Source organism: Psammomys obesus, unplaced genomic scaffold (genome assembly GCF_907164565.1).
Source record: "Psammomys obesus unplaced genomic scaffold, mPsaObe1.curated_primary_1811, whole genome shotgun sequence".
Classification (NCBI taxonomy): Eukaryota; Metazoa; Chordata; class Mammalia; order Rodentia; family Muridae; genus Psammomys; species Psammomys obesus.
Window position 1 is genome coordinate 9,905,809 of NW_026596091.1, and position 18,818 is coordinate 9,924,626.

Here is an 18,818-nt window from a genome sequence, read left to right on the forward strand (position 1 = left end):
AACAGGGAATAGGACAGGAGCCTACCACAGAGGGTCTCTGAAAGGCTCTACCCTGCAGGATATCGAGGTAGATGCTGAGACTCATAGCCAAACTTTGGGCAGAGTGCAGGGAATCTTATGAAAGAAGTGGGAGATAGAAAGACCTGGAGAGGACAGGGGCTCCACAAGGACAGCAATAGATCCAAAAAGTCTGGGCACAGGGGTCTTTTCTGAGACTGATACTCCAGCCAAGGACCATGCATGGAGATGGCCTGGAACCCCTGCACAGAGGTAGTCCATGGCAGTTTAGTGTCCAAGTGGGTTCCATAGTAATAGGGACAGGCATTGTCTCTGACAGGAACTGATTGGCCTGCTCTTTGATGACCTCCCCCTGAGGGGGGTCAGCCAGCTCACTCTTAATGTCACATTCACACATCCAATCACCTACCCAGTATCTCTCCTCAGCTATCCACCGGCAACCCTGACACATGTCCCTCCTTAGGTATCCAGCAACCACCTTCTCAGTATCTCGTCTCTGGTATCTGCCAGCCATCTATGCAATGCCTCTCTTTGGTATTCATCAGCCGCCTCTCCCATGCCTCTTCTTGGGCATCCCCCAGCCACCAGCCACTATGCTTCTCCACAAGCATCCAGGCAATGTCAGAAATGCAACAGCACCCCTTTCCTCTGACCTGTGCTCCTTTGGTTGATTTCCAGTCTGGGTGAAGATGTCGTCATCCACCCAGGCACCTGCTGAAGATCCCATGACAATGTGAGCTCCTCCTTTCCTCGTCAGAACAACATCAAGTCCTGTGGTCTTCCTTTCCCTTTCTTTTATGTCTGCTCCCTCTCTAACTCCTCAGCTGCAGGCCTCCATTCATATCTAAGGCAGGAGTGGCAACTCTCTGGCTTCTGCCTGGGCTCCTTTGAACCTATTTCTACATTGCTGCAGAAGATTCTTTGAAGAGATCATTTGACTCTCTCCTCCCTGCATCCTCTTGCCTGGCTCCCCCCCTCTGCTCTCCAGATAAAGCTGAGGCCCTTCATCCTGCTGTCTATGTATATTTTATTGCCTACTTCCTGCCATCCTTGCTGACTTTTGCTGCCCTGTAGTCCTCAAAGGAGAATACTAGCTTTTCACTATTGCAATTTATAGCAACAGAGATGGTAATAATATTATCAATTACAATCCTCACCTTATTGATCTCCTTCAACATACCATAAACTCTTCTCTGACAAATCTCTAATCTCATTCATCTTCTAATTCTTGATACCTTATGACAGCATTTATAACTTAACAGATACTCAGCATTTGCTAAGTGACTGGATAGCTGGAGGACCAATTCGACAAATAGCTGTATGAGACTAATGACACATCTACACATGGAGAAGATTAGTAGATAAATAACAAGTGAAAGAATTTTAATATCCTAAAAGGAAGATTATGCTCCCAGAAACATAGACACTTGAGAAGCACAATACAGTGCAGGTTTTATTTTCATTCTCATCTTTTTCTTTAAAGAAGTATTTTGTTTAATCATGATTAGTTTTGTTTGGGTTTAGATTTATCTTTATACATATATATATATATATATATATATATATATATATATACATATATATATGTATGTATGAGAGCATGCCATATATGCAAAGATACCCACAGAGGCCAGCCAGAAAAGAGTGTTAAATTGCCTGGAGCTGCAGTCACAGGCAGTTATGAATGATGCAATGTGGGTGCTAGGAACCAAACTCGTAGCCTCTGAAACAAAAGCAAGCTCTCTTAACTGATGAGCCATCTATCTTCAGCCCCTCTATTTTCTTCTTAGTCTGTTGCCTCAATACTTCAAGTTGCACCGGCAAAAAAAACATTCTGGAGTCTCATCGGCTAAAAACAAGTGTCTTAGCTAGGATTTTATTGTTGTGAATAGATGACATGACCATGGCAATCTTCTAAAGGAAAACATTTAATTGGGGCTTCTTACAGTTCAGAGGTTTAGTCCACTCTCAGGAAGTATGGTGGCACACAGGCAGACAAGGTGTTAGAGAAGGAGTCAAGAGTTCTACATGCAGAGCAGCAGGCAGCAGGAAAAGAGAATGACACCAGGCCTGGCCTAAGCTTCTGAAACCTCAAAGCCCCACCCCCAGTGACACACTTTCTCCAAAAAAACCACACCTACTCCAACAAGGCCATGCCTTCTAATAGTGTCACTCACTATGGGCCTATGTAGGCCCATCAAGTAAGTCAAAGTACTTCAAAGCCTTCTTCAGATCCCTGATTATAAGACTGTAATCCCAATGACTTACCATGGCATAATCAGTAGAACCCTGTACACTGAAGAAGGAAGCTCCTGTTGGAATAAAATTGGCAGATAAACACACACACACACACACACACACACTCTCTCTCTCTCTCTCTCTCTCTCTCTTAAGAAAAAATGAGTTCCAAAAAAGATAAAAGTAGAAAAATATGCACAAAGTAGACTTTTCTCATTCATTCTCCTTTTTCCTTCAGCTTATGAACATAATTTTAAGCTTATAAAAGTATTTAATCATCATGGTAGGACATTTACAGCAATACAAAATGATAACTATCAAACGGTTTATTTTCAAGTAAACCTGAGAAATAGATTTTACTCGCAATCATGGAAGTGTTGACTTACAGAACATGATGCCAAACAAAGAAAACTGAGTTAAAACTGGGTCTGACCAGAAAAGATGAGTGTCTTCAGCACATCAGTACTGTTTTCTAGATCATCCAGTGTCTTGGGTGAAGAAGGGTCAATTGTGAGCTGCTTCCCAATGAAGTTTCGGCAGGTTATCTTAAAAAGATGAGAATAGACATTACTTAGGCATGAGTAGTTTAAAGTATGAGTCACTTGAAATGTTTTTCTCAGTTTCTGTCAAGATAGATGTGAAACAGTATTACAAATAAAAGCTGGTGGAACAGCACTCAGTCATGAGGACTTTGGGGAAAATACAGCTACATAATTGTCCACATTTCTCTTGTACCCAGCACAGCTGGGAGAGCTTTGGGGAGATGATGTGCAACAATTAGAATACAGTTTTCTGACAGTCTATAAATTCACTCATCTAAATATATATTACATTATGTGAGTTGAATCACATTTCAAATACAGGCTTCTCTTCCAAAGGCAGATTTGGTTCCATCCTACTCACAATTAATGCAATTTTAACCTCCCTGATGAAGTTTTTCAAAACTAATTGCTTCTACAGTATTTTGACAATTTCTTGAACAGATGTTTGAATCCTCAAATTGTACAATATGTGAAAACAGAAAAGTGTTTAGATAAAAGGAAATTCTGCTAAAGAGCTCAAGACCCTGTTCTCTCCATGTCTCTCCTCCCGTCCCTTGGCTAATCCCAACCAATCACTCAAGATACAGCTGCCTCAAGGTCCAGTCTGGTGAAGATGTGGCTTCATTACCCCTTATGGGCAACAGAGCCTGATAAGATGCAAACGCCTTCCCACAGTTTAACAAAGCACACCTGGTCTATCCTTTCTCCAGGTTCTTTAAATAATTATTTATTGAAAGCCAGTGTTTATTGAAAGCACTGTTACACACTGAAAGGACAATGTAGCAGAAGAGAGCAAAACAAGGGAACATTTCTATTCTCCAGGAGGGTGTTCCAGTGTGTTATAAGACCAAACAAAATACTGAAAGGCTTAAAGTAGCACTTTAAAGACTTTTAGGTGCTATGGAGGAATGGTGCAAACAGACACATGGTTTTAAATATGAGAGAGTGAAGGAAAAGTTTAGCCAAGAGTATGAAAGGTGGGGGGAAAGCAGTGTGGGCATGTGGAGGAAAGCACATTCCAAGCAAAAGCAATAGAAGATGGAATGACCCAGATGTGAGAATGTCTTAAGGAATGATGTAGCTGAAACCTGCAGCTACAGAGGGCTACAGGACACCTAGCCCACAGGTGCTGTGTAATCCCAACACTCAAGAGGTAGACACTGGAGGACTACTTTAAGTTCAAGGCCAGCCTAGTCTGCGTAATGAGTCTCAGGTCAGCCACAACTGTATAGACCCTGTCTCAAGAATATTCAAATAAAAATTAAAGACCTTATGTAGCATAAGGTATAGTAAGGCCATGAAGAAGAAGCTTACTTCATTCTACATCTAATGGGAGGCTCTTGTAGTATTGTAATCTATAGCCCGACTTGGATTTTCAAAGGGCTATTTTGTCCACTGAATGTGGAGTAGACTACAGGCTAGAGAGGGTACAGGGTAATTTCAAAGTCACTAAGTCAAGCAAATATACCAATAGTTGGATGAGAGGAATGGTCAGTGCTGAGAATGGGTCAGAGTCTGGTTCCATTTTGAGGACTCGGGATTTGGAAACCGATCAGAAGTGGGGTTTGAAAACAGGGAAGGGGTCCCAGGTGCCACTGTGGTGTCTGTGCTGAGCGGTTCGGACAGGGCTTCATCACCCGACAAGGTTTTTGAAGATCAGGTTTGTTTGTGATTATTAAGTGTGAGAAGTGCTTTAAACATCGGAGAGAAGACAGCAGGATTAGGCAGGGTGTGGATCCGCTGCTTAGGGCTAACCTTTTAAGGAGGAAGGGCAGGAAGGTGTCCATTTTGTAGCATACCCAAGCTTCGCTCTGATCCTTCATAAATCAAGCACTGACCTAGCTAATGCCGTGACAGGCTTCTTCAGAAACTAACTACAGTCCCTAGTCAGCTAACTTTAAGCTAGAGTGACTGTCCTTGGAGGGCCTGGCCTACTCACACGTGTCCTTAACATGCCATTGATCTCCACAGTCCCACTTACCAAACAGCTGCTGCACCTACAATCAGCCTGTCTCTGCAAAGCAGGCACTTAAACTGATTTCTAACCACTGAAAAGAATGAGCAGGAGGGGAGGCACTTGGCACCGAAGAGCTTCTGAGAGAACAAAAGACAATAGAGCTCTCACTGGAATCCCACACACTGGTGTGAGCAGGAGCCGGACACAGGCCAGAGCCTTTGAGAAAGCAGATTCAGATGAGGCACAAATTCACATTTGTTCAGTTAGTCAACTCGAAAGTTGACAAATCTCTCTTCTTCCATCTCCGTCGAGAGTACCATGGTTTCTGTGAGCCCTGACCATTTTCACCTTCATGGGCATAGTACACCACTTAAAATATATGTGCTAAAAAGTATATCTTGGGCTAGAGAGATGGCTCAGTGGTTAAGAGCACTGGCTGCTCTTCCAGAGGACCTGGGTTCAATTCCCAGCACCCACATGACAGCTCACAGCTGTCTGTAGCTCCATTTGCAGGGGATTCAACACCTCCATGCAGACATACATGCAGGCAAAACACCAAAACACGTAAGATAAAATAAATTAAACAAATAAAAATCTCATGACTGGGTTGGGCTCAGTACAAAAATATTCATAGTAAAAATTAAAACATATTGCTTTGTCCTAAAAGCTACTCTTTTCCCTATTTTAAAATAAATTCAAACATAAAGCAGGCCCCTGAAAACTATTGTGGGGTCTAGATTCCATTCCCATTGCTTTTAAGAAGTTTGTCAGCCATGACCTGAATGTAAGATTCTTAACTTCTGGCTTTGCTTTATCTGGAAAGCTCTGCCCAAGAACAAGCAAGCCATCAATAACATTTGTGGATCTGGATGGAGGGTACCCAAGTGAAAACATCACTTATCTGGCACCTAAGTCCTTCCCTTTCATCTGTGTGTAAAGTGGAAGCCATGGCTGCTTGGAAAACAAGTCAACTTACCTTCTGTCCATTATCAGTCTCGTATCTGGCACAAGCCTGCTGGGAGACATCCGGGCCACAGAACTTTCGTATCCTCACGAGCAGCTGACGCTGTGCGTACACCAGCAGCGGGGTCACTTGCTCTGTGTACCTCTCACTGGGCCCCAGTAAAGAATACATTGAAAAGTTAGCTAACGCTAAAAGACCAGCCCCCCTCCCCAAAGAAGTCTGTCACTTTTAGCTGCCTTTGCGGTCGGACATACTGTGAAATGATGTTGAACTGAATGGCAAGAGACACCAGTGTTTCCCACTTCTCCACTTGGTATAAAACCTCCAGAGACTTTAACACAAAGTCATGGATCCATTTCAAGTCGACCACATTGACATCATCCAAAGGATGCTCGAAGGTCAGGCTGGAACCTCCATTTTCGTGTTTGATGTTCCCGTAACAGCTGGGAACACTGAACTCACCTCTCTCTTCGATTGACTGTGAGAAGCACAAGGAAATAAGGTTCCCAGTTGAAGGTAAATTGTTGTTTGTTTGTTTGTTTTTCTGGTAAATAAATGTGATAGTGCAACCTGGGAAGGAACTGAATGAAGAGGGGGCGGGGACGGTGCCATGTAATGAAACCTTCAGGAAATGTGTTGGATCTGTGTTCTCTGTAACTTAACGCAGCCGCCAGGCGTGTGTGGCTGCTGATGGTGTGGCACGTGGTGGTGCGACTGAGTTTTTAGTTTTTCTTGGTCTCAACTTTTCAGATTTTAACTGACTTAATGACAGTTAATATTTACCAGGCGCAGAGGCAGAGGTCTCGTCTTTGTATTTATTCATTGTTGATTTAAGGGAGGACATTAAACCAACGTGATAGAACTTTTATGAAAAACGTGTAGTTTGTACAAATGATAGTCTTTTCTGGTATGTTGGGTACATTACCTGGCATGTGGAATGTTATACCCAATTGCTAAATATAAAAGTTAATTTTATGGACGTGTCTTAGTTATTATGATGAAACCCCAAAAGCAACTTGGAGTAGAAAGGATTTATTTGGCTTATATTTCCACATCACTGTTCATCCTTGAAGGAAGTCAGGACAGGAACTCAAGAAGGGCAGGAACCTAAAAGCAAGAGGCCATGAAGGGGTGCTGCTCACTGGCTTTCTCTCCATGGCTTACCCAGCCTGCTTTCTCATAGAACCCAGGACCACCAGATCAGGGATGACACCACCCACAATGGACTTGTCCCTCCCCTGTCAATCAATAATTAAGAAAATGACCTATAGGCTTGCCTATAGCTTGGTCTTATAAAGGCATTTTCTCAATTGAGGTTCAAATTAAAAAGTTACTATTTTAACTATAACTGCATTCATTTCCCATGAGACCCGATGCATTTGTGTCTTCCTCTGAAAATTTCTGCAGTAAAGTGAAGTATATCAGGTCTAAGGACCAGGCTACAGCTCAAAACAGCCAATGTGGGTCAGCCCCTTCTGTCTTGATGGCTTACTAAGAGAGGGAAGGCATTAGCAAAGGTGGAGGCTGAGCAAGATCCACTGCTTCAAGCTAGAAGATCATGACTTTGGCTAGTCGTTTGGCTGTGGAGGATCAGAGAATGAAGAGCTGCTGGAACCGGTATTGTCCATGTGAGGTTTACTCCTTATACAGTGCCAGCACATGGAACGTGCTCAAAGGAAACTGTGACCTGAGTTATGAGCCCAGTTCCCAATCCACTGAGTCACGTATGTGTGTAAGGGGCTAGCCCCATCTCCTTTCTCTCAGATCTCCAAGTGAAGGCCTCGGCAGTTGTCTTCCTCTTGTTGTCCCACTCAGCACTTTCTGGATTGCTGTGCTTACATACTATGTCGTGTGCCAGATTTATTTCTAGGATGAAGGATAAGGAAGTCCTCAGAGGAGACCATATGTTCCAATACAGAGTGCACTAACAAGTCTGGGATTCTATCTCAGAGTATCTTATTCAGCATCCATCTCCTTATTGACTCCAACCTGACAGGCAAGGGGTGGGCGGCATTATACATAACCAAAGAAGCAAATAGAGCTGACACATCAGGGCTGAAATAGCATTTGAAGAGTAGGGGTTTTAGTGTGGTCACGGTCTAAAGTTTTTTTTACAATAAATTTATATTTTTATATTAATTACAGTTTATTCACTTTGTATCCCAGGTGTAGCCCCCTCCTTCATTCCCTCTCAGTCTCCTGTCCTCCCTCCCTCATCTCCTCCCATTCTCCTCTCCAAGTCCACTGATAGGAAGGGTCCTCCTCCCCCTTCCATCTGACCCTAGAATATCAGGTCTCATCAGGAGTGGCTGCATTGTCCTCCTCTGTGGCCTGGTAAGGCTGCTCTCCCCTGGGGGTGGGGGAGGGCAGTCAAAGAACCCACCACTGAGTTCATGTCAGAGACAGTCCCTGTTCCCCTTACTAGGGTACCCACTTGGACACTGAACTGCCATGGGCTAGATCTGTGCAGGGGTTCTATGTTATCTCCATGAATGGTCCTTGGTTGGACTATCAGTCTCAGAAAAGACCCTGTACCCAGATATTTTGGTTCTGTTGCTCTCCTTGTGGATTTCCTGTCCTACTATCTCCCCCTTCTTTCATAAGATTTCCTGTACTCTGCCCGAAGTTTGGTTAAGAGTCTCAGCATCTGCTTTGATACTCTGCTGAGTAGAGTCTTTTAGAGGCCCTGTCCTGTTCCCTGTTTTCTCCCTCTTCTGATGTCCATCCATTTGCCTTTCTGAGTACGGATGGAACATCTTACTTACCCAGAGTCCTCTTTCTTGCTTAGCTTCTTTAGGTGTACAGATTTTAGTATGTTTATCCTATCTTATAGGTCTAGTATCCACTTATAAGTGAGTATATACCATGTGTGTCTTTCTGCTTCTGGGATAGCTCACTCAGGATGATCTTTTCTAGATCCCACCATTTGCCTGATTATTTCAAGAGTTCCTTGTTTTTAATTGCTGAGTAGTATTCCATTGTGTAAAAGTACCACAATTTCTGTATCCATTCCTCCATTGAGGGACATCTGGGTTGTTTCCAGGTTCTAGCTATTACAAATAAACCTGCTACGAACATGGTTGAACAAATGTCCTTGTTGTGTACTTGAGCATATTTTGGATATATGCCTAAGAGTGGTATAGCTGGATCTTGAGGAAGCACTATTCCTAAAGTTTTAAGGATTTAGTATGCGTCATATGCAATTCTTTAAGATGCTTTGCTAAAGACAACTTAAAGTGCTCAAAACAGCGGAGGAAATAATAATAAGACTCTATACACCTTCTATGAGCTCCAGTAGCTTTCAAGTTTTAGGGTACACTCACTTACTTTATTATTTTTAATTATATCCCAGAAATTAGACTAACTGATCTATAAATATTTCAACATGATCTCTAAAGAGTGAAGGATTCATTTAAAAAAATCATAATATTATTATCCTACTTTTAAGAAAGATAAAAATAATGGCTGAGAAAATGGTGCAGTGGGCAAAAGTGCACATTCCCCAAGAGGGGGGACATAAGTCCAAATCTTCAGAACCCATATAAACACCTGCAGCACCTGTGGCTCCGGGGTAAAGATAGGGGTGGACACAGAAGTGTGAGGACCAGCTAACCTGACGTACGCAGCCCCGCAGCAAAACAGCAACGAGGTCTTGGCTCAAACAAGGCAGAAAGCAAGGATTAGCATGTGAGGGAGTGTGTCCTCTGACCTCACATGCAGTCACACACCTGCAAACACACGTACATGGATACATATCACACACACATACACACACACACACACACACACACACACACACACACAGAGGGGAAGAGAGAGAGAGAGAGCAAAATTCCTTAAAATAGTTCTTCAATAACCACACTGAAAATGTTCCCATTTCTTGCAATGAGATTTACACAAGGCCCAAGCACTGCCATTTCGTTATGATTTCATCTTCCTTTTCAAAATTTCATTTTGTTGTTGAAGAAACCATGTTGTTTCCCAGAGAGCTCCCAAGGGCTTGATTCTGTTGATTGCATTCCTAAGGCTTTCTCGGAAATGTTCCTGTCAGCTACATTTGTGTCAACTGTGAGGCCTGAATGCTTCATCTGATTAGTTTGGGATTTTTTCTGACTGGTGTGCACTCCAGACCACTCTTACTCCACTTGACTCATCCACTAAGAACTGACAGATCTTGATACTGCCATTCCAACCTTTCTTCATTTACCTGAACGCTTGCAGTTAAAAAGTTTTCCCCACAGTTAATAGAGGCAGGATAACCCCTGGCCCCCTTTATTGAAAAAAACAAAAATGGAGTTTAAAGACATTTTAGATGCTTGCTGTTGGGGTCCTTTCAATTTCACTGCATCCCTTGTCATTTTTTAACATTTGTACGTGCTCTTCCTTAGATTCTCCATTTGTACCATTGATACACTGCCTTCTTCCTGCCAATTCCATAGCTTTACCAAGCCTTCAGTTGGGTGGTGAGTACTGAACAATCAGTTTGTTTTAAAGACCTGCTAGGGTGGTGGAGGCTAGAGACAAAAAGATCTCTTTGGTTTGCTTTCGCTTATAAAGTTTAGAACCATCAACATTTTTTAAAATGCCTTTGGATTTCCATGGATCAACAGATCAAGCTGAGAATAACTGATAGCCAGACTTCCTGATTATGAAGAGGAAAGATCTCTCTTCCTTTCCTTGGGTCCACCTTAGCTTCATCTTTAGTTGATTAGAGTTTTCAACGTGGATATTCTACTCCAGTTGACAGATAATCAGCGACTTTCACTGCTTTCCTTCTTGGCTGTTGTGAACAGTGTTGCAATAAATACGGGTGTGTAGGTAACCCACTTATAAGACATATTTCATTGGCTATAATCTCTCCGGCAGGACTTCCAGACCATGCTGGAGTTAATAGTTGAGGAACCTCTGTTCCGTTTTTACAATAACTTCACCAATTTCCAGTTGTACCAACAGCAAGCAGCCCCCTCCATTTCCTCCATGCCATTATCACCACCCATTGTCTTCTGTAATTCTTAAATAACCATCAACCCAACTGGGAGAGGTGGCAGCTTGGTGTAATACTGACTTGACTCTCCCTGCTGATCAATGATGCTGAGAATTTTATTTTTTAAAATACTTAATTTTTTTTTTACAATTTATTCATTATATATCCCAATTGAAGTCCCCTCCCTCAACTCCTCCCAGTCCCACCCTCCCTCCTACTTCCCTCCTATCCTCTTTCTCTAGTCCACTGAGAGGGGGAGTTCTCCTCCTCTGCCGCCTGCCCATAGTTTATCAAGTCTCATCAGGACTGCCTGGATCCTCTTCCTCTGTGGCCTGGCAAGGCTGCATTGCCAATGGCAAGTGATCAAAGAGCAAGCAACTAAGTTCATGACAGAGGCAGCATCTGCTCCCCTTACTTGGAAACCCACATGAAGACTGAGCTGCCCATCAGCTACATCTGAGCAAGGCATCTAGGTCCTCTCCATGCATGGTCCTTGGTTGATGCATCAGTGTCTGCAGGACCCCCTGGGCTCAGACTTAGCTTTGTTGGTCTCCTTGTGAGGCTCCTGTCTCCTCCATGTTCTTCTATATGTTCCCCGTTTTTCCATAAGACTGCACTCTGCCCACAGTTTGGCTATGAGTCTCAGCATCTGCCTCAATCCCATTAGATAGAGCCTTTCAGAGGACACTTTATAGTAGTCCTCATCTTGTTTCCTGTCTTCCACTGCTTCTGGTGTCTATCCTGTTAGCCGTTCTGAATGAGATTTATGCATCCTCCCTCAGGTCTTTCTTACTGTTTAGCTTCTTTAGGTCTGTAGATTTTAGTATGGCTATCCAATATTATAGGGCTAATATCCACTTATAAGTGAGTGTATACCATGCATGTCTTTCTGTTCTGGGTTACCTCACTCAGAATGATTTTTTTCTAGTGCCATTAATTTGCCTGTAAATTTTGTGATTTTCCTTGTTTTTAATAGCTGAGTAGTATTCCATTGTGTAAATGTGCCACAATTTCTGTATCGATTGCACTGTTGAAGAACATCTAGGTTGTTTCCAGATTCTGGCTATTACAAATAAAGCTGTTATGAACATACTTGAGCAAATGTCCTTGTTGAATGGTGGGGCATCTTTTGGGTGTATGCCCAGGAGTGGTATAGATGGGTCTTGAGGTAGCACTATTCCCATTTTTTGAGAAAGTGCCAGACTGATTTCCAAAGTTGTTGTACAAGTTTGCACTGCCAACAAAAATGGAGGAGGGTTCCCCTTTCTCCACATCCTCTCCAGCATGTGTTGTCACTTGAGTTTCTGAGCTTAGTCATTTTAACTAGCATAAGACAGAATCTCATAGTTGTTTTGATTTGCATTCCCTGATGACTAAGGATGTTGAGCATTTCTTTAAGTGCTTCTTGGCCATTTGATATTCCTTTGTTGAGAATTCTCTGTTTAGCTCTGTGCCCCATTTTTTAATTGGATTATTTGATTTCTTGAGTTCCTTATATATTCTGGAGATTAGCACTCTATTGGATGTAGGGTTGGTGAAGATCTTTTCTCAGTCTGTAGGCTGTTGTTTTGGTCTGTTGACAGTGTCCTTTGCTTTACAGAGGCTTTTCAGTTTCATGAGGTCCCATTTATTGATTATTGATCTTAGAGCCTGAGTTGTTGGTGTTCTGTTCAGGAAGTTGTCTCTTGTGCCAATGAGTTCAAGGCTCTTCCCCATTTTTTCTTCCAACATATTTTAGTATGTCTGGTTCTATAGATCTTGAGAGAAAAATTCTCAACTTCATTTGGAAAAACAAAAAACCCAGGATAGCTAAAACAATCCTCTACAATAAAATATCTTCTGGATCTCCATCCCTGAATCTCAAGCTGTACTATAGAGCAACAGTAATAAAAACTCCATAGTAGAAACAATGGTGTAGAAACAATGCTGGATTAATGGAATCGAACTGAAGACCCAGAAATAAACCCACACACCTACGGATATCTGATTTTTGACAAAGATGCCAAAAACCACACAATGGAAAAAATAGCAAACAGTACTGGTCTAACTGGATGTCTACATGTAGAAAAATACAAATAGACCCATATCTATTACCCTGCACAAAACTAAAGTTCAAGTGGACCAAAGACCTCAACATAAAATCAGATCCCGAGCATTTTAAAATTACCTTTGGAATATTTGTATGTCTTTTTCTATTCGTTTATATATGTATTTATTAATGAATGTGTCTGTGTGTACATAATGTATGGAAAGTAGGCATGTGTGCCATGGTATGCCTAGGGGGGTCAGAGGACAATTCTGTGGAGTCAGTTCTCTCCTTCCACCTTTGCATAAATTCTAGGGATTAAACTCAGGTCACTAGGCTTATATGTGGCAAAACCTTTAGGTGCTGAGCCATTTCGCCAGCATGAGAATGTCTTATCTTGAAAAATGTTTATTTAGATCCATTGCTTATTTTCAATCAGCTTATTTAGATTTCTTGTTTTGCTATTTAGCTGAATTTCAAACACACTTTGATACTGATTCTTTATCACATCTACAGTTAGAAAATAGTTTTTCCAGACAGTCTTCTTTTTTTTTTCTTCTGAAAGAATGGTGTATACATATATGTGTGTGTTCACGTATATGAGGGGGCGTGTGTGTGTGGTACATATGCGTGTGTATGCTTGTATATGCAGAGGTTGCAACTGAGTTTTCTCAATCTCTCTCTACATTACATATTGAATTGGAGCTATCCCTTTTGCACTTTTTATACAATAAGATTCCAGGAAGTCCACCACGCCTGCTTGGCATGGGTCCTGGAGGTCCGATCTCCAATCTTCACACTTGTGTGACAGCACTTTGCCCTCTGAGCCATCTTTCCAGCCCTAAGTTATCTCTTAATTCTCCTGATTGTTTTACTTGCTGTTTAGAACCATTTGAGTTGGATGTAATCCTACAGATTAAAGATTTACTAAACCTTAAAATATTGTAAACTCACGTGGTTTTACTTTCACTTCCTTTCCCATTTCAATGCTATATGTTTCCAATGTGGCTTATTCCGCCTTTTCATGTTTATTATTTTTGATGATATATTTCTTCCCACATTTATATTTTCTTCCCATAATTATTAATGTTACAAAGCACCTGAATCTTTATTATATAATTTCTTTTTTTCCCTTTAGTTGAAAATATTTTTTTCTTACTTAGTGTATCTTGACTACATTTCCCTCTCCCTCTACTCCTCCCAGTTCCTCTTCACTTCCCTTCCCATTCAGATCCACCTTCTTTCTGTCTCTCACTAAAAAACAAACAGGTTTCTAAAGGATAATAAGAAAATAAAATATAATAACATGAAACAAAAACTAACACATTGGAATTGGGAACAAACAAACAGAAAGAAAAGAGTCCAAGAAAAGACACAAAAAAAAAGAGACCCATTAGGTTGTACACTCAGGAACCCCATAAAAACACTAAACTGCAAGCTACAGTAATATAATATAAAGTAATGTAAAAAATAGAAATATATGTATTATTTATGCATATACAAATCATGTATATATATGTATGTATTAAAATTTAAATAATAAGGTAAAATAAAAACAAAATGAAAAATCCCTGACATGACATTGTGAGACAAGGAACTTTAAAGATGCTGGTGAGTTTGTTTTCTGTTAACATTTTTTGTTTGACATTGTTTGTTCTGTTTCTGTTTCTCTCCCCAGTAAGATTCCCTTGGATGAAACTGAATTTTTATGTGGAAGTGGTTATCAATTGGATACTGCTTCTGGGTTAAGGATGGGGCATGTCTCCCCCTCTCCTTTTAGCTGTAGGACTCTGCCTGGTGCAGACCCTGGGCATGCTGCCTCACCTCTGTGTGTTAGGTTTCTCAATGTTCAGAATGTTTCTCTTATGAAGTATATATGTCTTTTTTTTACCTAGTCAAACAATCTGTGGATTTTAATTAGGGTATTTACCCAAGTTACATTTAATATAGTTACAGATATGACTGAGTTAATTTTAATGCTTCTCTTAGTCAATGTTTTATTGCTGTGGAAAGACACCATGACCACAGCAACTCTTCTAAAAGAAAGCACTTAACTGGTGCTTGCTTACAGCTTCAGAGGTTTTGTCCATTACCAGCAAGACATGAAGCATGGCAGCCACAGGCAGACATACTGCTGGAAAAGGAGCAGAGAGCTCTACATCTGGACCCACAGGCAGCAGAAAAGTGAAGCTCTGGGTTTGGAATGAGCTTTTGGAAACCTTCAAAGCCCACTCTAACTGACACACTTCTTCCAACAAGGCTGCCTCCTGATCCTTTCAAATACTACCACTGCCCTGTGAACCCATGGGGCCCATTTTCATTCAAACCACCACAATACTTGATATTAGTTTTCAATTTGTTCTTTGTATGTTTTGTCCCCCTACTATTCCTTTCCTTCTTTTAAGTTATTTGAATATTATTTAGTCTTATTTTATTAGCTTTTTAGCTATCTCTTTTTATTGCTGTCATTACTCCATGGATTATAGCATACATCCTTAAATGATCATATCCCACTGTAACACTCAGTATAGATAGCTTAATTTTATTTATGATATTGTCTTTCATGATATTATTATGAAATATCTTATATTATGATATATATTATGATATATTTCCTTCGGAAATGTTATAATGCTGTGTTCAATGTGTTTATACATTTGCTAATTTTCAAATTGTCTATGTTATTGCATATTACATTGTTTCTATTTTACTTCTATAACCTAGGTCATGGGGTGATATATTTTAACAGCTACAAGTCTTAGCACCTGGAGCAATTGAATAGGACTAGACAAACTACAGGAATAGAGGTAACTTAACTAGCTCAGCTTCCTTGTAGATTAAATGCACTAAGGACAATTCATATAGGAGATGGAACTCAGTAAGGGTTTCTTTCACTTTCTTTCAAACAAACTGGACTTTCAGGCTAAGATGTTTTTAATTAACATTAATGCAAATTATGTACTGTGAACAAAATTATAATGAGAAGCAAATGAAAAAAAAAAAAAGGCAAACCAAATGGGAACACAAGAAAAATATCAATTTCTATTTATCCCAAGCTTCATAATAAATGATATTTTTAATTACCAAAATGCCCTTACCTTGATAGAATTGGTGCTCTGCAGCTTTATTAACATGTCGATAAGGAGTTCTGTGCCCACGTAGAAGGGTAACACACAGATACAGAGAAAACCATCCTGGCTAATAGGGAAAGTTCTGTAAGTATCCATAGCCTGCTTTAGTAGTACTTGCAGTTCCTGGTAAAAGTTCCAGAAGAGCCTGCAACAGTTCTGCAGTAGAGTCCAATAGCCACCACGGTAAGCAAGAACCTAAGACAAATATCACATTCAGTACCACAAGGCTCCAAATTTACAGATGTCTGGAAAACTTGACTTTTTTCTGCAAACATATATGTCAATGATAAAAAACTAACTAAAACCATTTGTTATGTGCCACTCACATACTTAAGAGTGTGGTATGATATTTACATAGTTTACATACATGATATTTACATAGCTGGTTTGGGTTCACCAATCCTGAGAAGCATACATAACTCTAGCACACTAGCAATGAGGAAACAAAGCCTAGGCTAATTTGCCCATAGTCCTCAACCTACTAAGTGAAAAAGTAAGATTTGCATATTCATATCCAGAATCTAAAAATCCCATTTGCATAGGTGCTGGGAATACAGCAGTGAGCAAGGGCAACTGGGCTAACTTCCTGCTGCTTAAATTTACACAAGAAGACCAACAGTAGAAAGGTATACAAAAATGGGTTATCAGGGGGAAATATATTTTATTTTAAATAAAGCAGGAGCTGAAGAGATGACTCAGTTGTTAAGAGCACAGAATGCTCTTCCAGAGGACCTGAATTGGATTCCTAGCACCAACATCAGGTGGCAACTCTAGCTGTGGAGAATCCAGTGCCTTTGGCCTCTCTGGCACCTGCATTCATGTCTCATGTGCACATACACACACACACAGAGAGAGAGAGAGAGAGAGAGAGAGAGAATGAGAGGTCATGTTAGCTTAGGATCAGGGAAGAATCCTTCCTGAGGTGGAAAGAGTTACAGGGACCTTGAAGTACACAGGTCGTGTGAAGCTGGGGAGGAGGAGAGCACAAAAGACTCAGAACAAGAAACATGAAGGATAAAGGGTGAAACAGCAGGGAGAAGGCAGGTTTAGTGCCTTTGTGATGGGGGTGGGAGGCTTGACTCCTCAGTGTTCTGAAGCTACTAAGAAGGGCCATAAAACTGGGCATCCATGGTCAAGGGAGTGGTTGGGGTTTACTTGACATTTTGTGAAATCACCCTGTCCATTCCAAAGAGGAAACCCAAGTGTCCTTTCTTTTGTCTTTAAAGCATAGTGGTCCTCTTGCCGTTTAATACATTTTAAGCTTCCTTGCTGTGACTAAAAAGAAACTAATTTATTTCTGGCTAATAATTCCCATCCTGAGTTTAGCTGTCTGCTACTTAGGGTTTTAAAAGCATAAAAGATGGCTGCAGAGATGGGTCAGTAGGTAAGAATGTTTCCTGTGTATACATGAGGAGCTGTGTTTAAATTTCTAGCATGCGCATGCAAGGGTGGTTCAACATACGGAAATCCATCAATGTAATCCACCACATAAACAAACTGAAGGAGAAAAACCACATGATCATCTCCTTAGATGTTGAAAAAGCATTTGACAAAGTCCAACACCCATTCATGTTTAAAGTCTTGGAGAGATCAGGAATACAAGGCACATATCTAAACATAGTAAAGGCAATATACAGCAAGCCTATAGCCAACATCAAACTCAATGGCGTGAAACTTAAATCAATCCCACTGAAATCAGGGACAAGACAAGTCTGCCCACTCTCTCCATACCTCTTCAACATAGTACTTGAAGTCCTAGCCAGAGCAATAAGACAACTAAAGGAGATCAAGGGGATACAAATCGGAAAGGAAGAGGTCAAAGTGTCACTATTCGCAGATGATATGATAGTATATATGAGCGACCCCAAGAATTCAACCAGAGAACTCCTCCAGCTGATAAACACCTTCAGCAAAGTGGCAGGATACAAAATCAACTCAAAAAAATCAGAAGCCCTCCTGTATACCAAAGACAAAAGGGCCGAGAAAGAAATTAGAAAAACAACACCCTTCACAATAGCCACTAATAACATAAAGTACCTTGGGGTGACACTAACCAAGCAAGAGAAAGACCTGTTTGAGAAAAACTTCAAGTCTCTGAAGAAAGAAATTGAAGAAGATCTCAGAAGATGGAAAGATCTCCCGTGCTCATGGATTGGTAGGATTAAGATTGTGAAAATGGCCATCCTGCCAAAAGCAATCTACAGATTCAATGCAATTCCCATCAAAATACCAACTCAATTCTTTACAGACCTTGAAAAAAGGATTCTCAGCTTCATATGGAGAAACAAAAAACCCAGAATCTCCAAAACAATCCTGTACAACAACAGATCATCTGGAGGTATCTCTATCCCCGATCTCAAGTTGTACTACAGAGCAATAGTAATAAAAACTGCATGGTATTGGCATAAAAACAGAAAGGAGGATCAATGGAACCGCATAGAAGATCCAGAAATAAACCCACACACCTATGAATACTCGATTTTTGACAAAGAAGCCAAAACCATTCAATGGAAAAAAGACAGCATCTTCAACAAATAGTGCTGGTCCAGCTGGATGTCCACATGCAGAAAAATGAAAATAGATCTATATTTATCACCCTGCACAAAACTAAAGTCCAAGTGGATCAAAGACCTCAACATAAAACCAGATACTCTAAATCTGTTAGAAGAAAAAGTGGGGAACAGCCTAGAACTCATTGGCACAGGAGACAACTTCCTGAACAGAACACCAACAGCACAGGCTCTAAGAGCAACAATCAATAAATGGGACCTCATGAAACTGAAAAGCTTCTGTAAAGCAAAGGACACTGTCATCAAAACAAAACGCCTGCCTACAGATTGGGAAAGAATCTTCACTAACCCTTTATCTGACAGAGGACTAATATCGAGTATATACAAAGAACTAAAGAAGCTGAAAAGCAGCAAACCAAGTAATCCAATTAAAAAATGGGGAACAGAG

At 40.8% G+C, this 18,818-nt stretch overlaps 1 protein-coding gene across 1 annotated transcript in view; it reads right to left on the bottom strand.

Annotated features, from left to right (window-relative positions):
• Cfap54 (cilia and flagella associated protein 54) overlaps nucleotides 1-18,818 on the bottom strand; it is a 301,678-nt gene that overhangs the window by 161,259 nt on the left and 121,601 nt on the right. The window contains exons 36-39 of the mRNA XM_055627824.1: nucleotides 15,828-16,055; nucleotides 5,974-6,197; nucleotides 5,732-5,867; nucleotides 2,690-2,801 (exon numbers count right to left, since the gene is read on the bottom strand). Of these exons, the coding sequence (XP_055483799.1) occupies nucleotides 2,690-2,801; nucleotides 5,732-5,867; nucleotides 5,974-6,197; nucleotides 15,828-16,055 (700 nt within the window). The remainder of the gene's footprint in view (nucleotides 1-2,689; nucleotides 2,802-5,731; nucleotides 5,868-5,973; nucleotides 6,198-15,827; nucleotides 16,056-18,818) is intronic.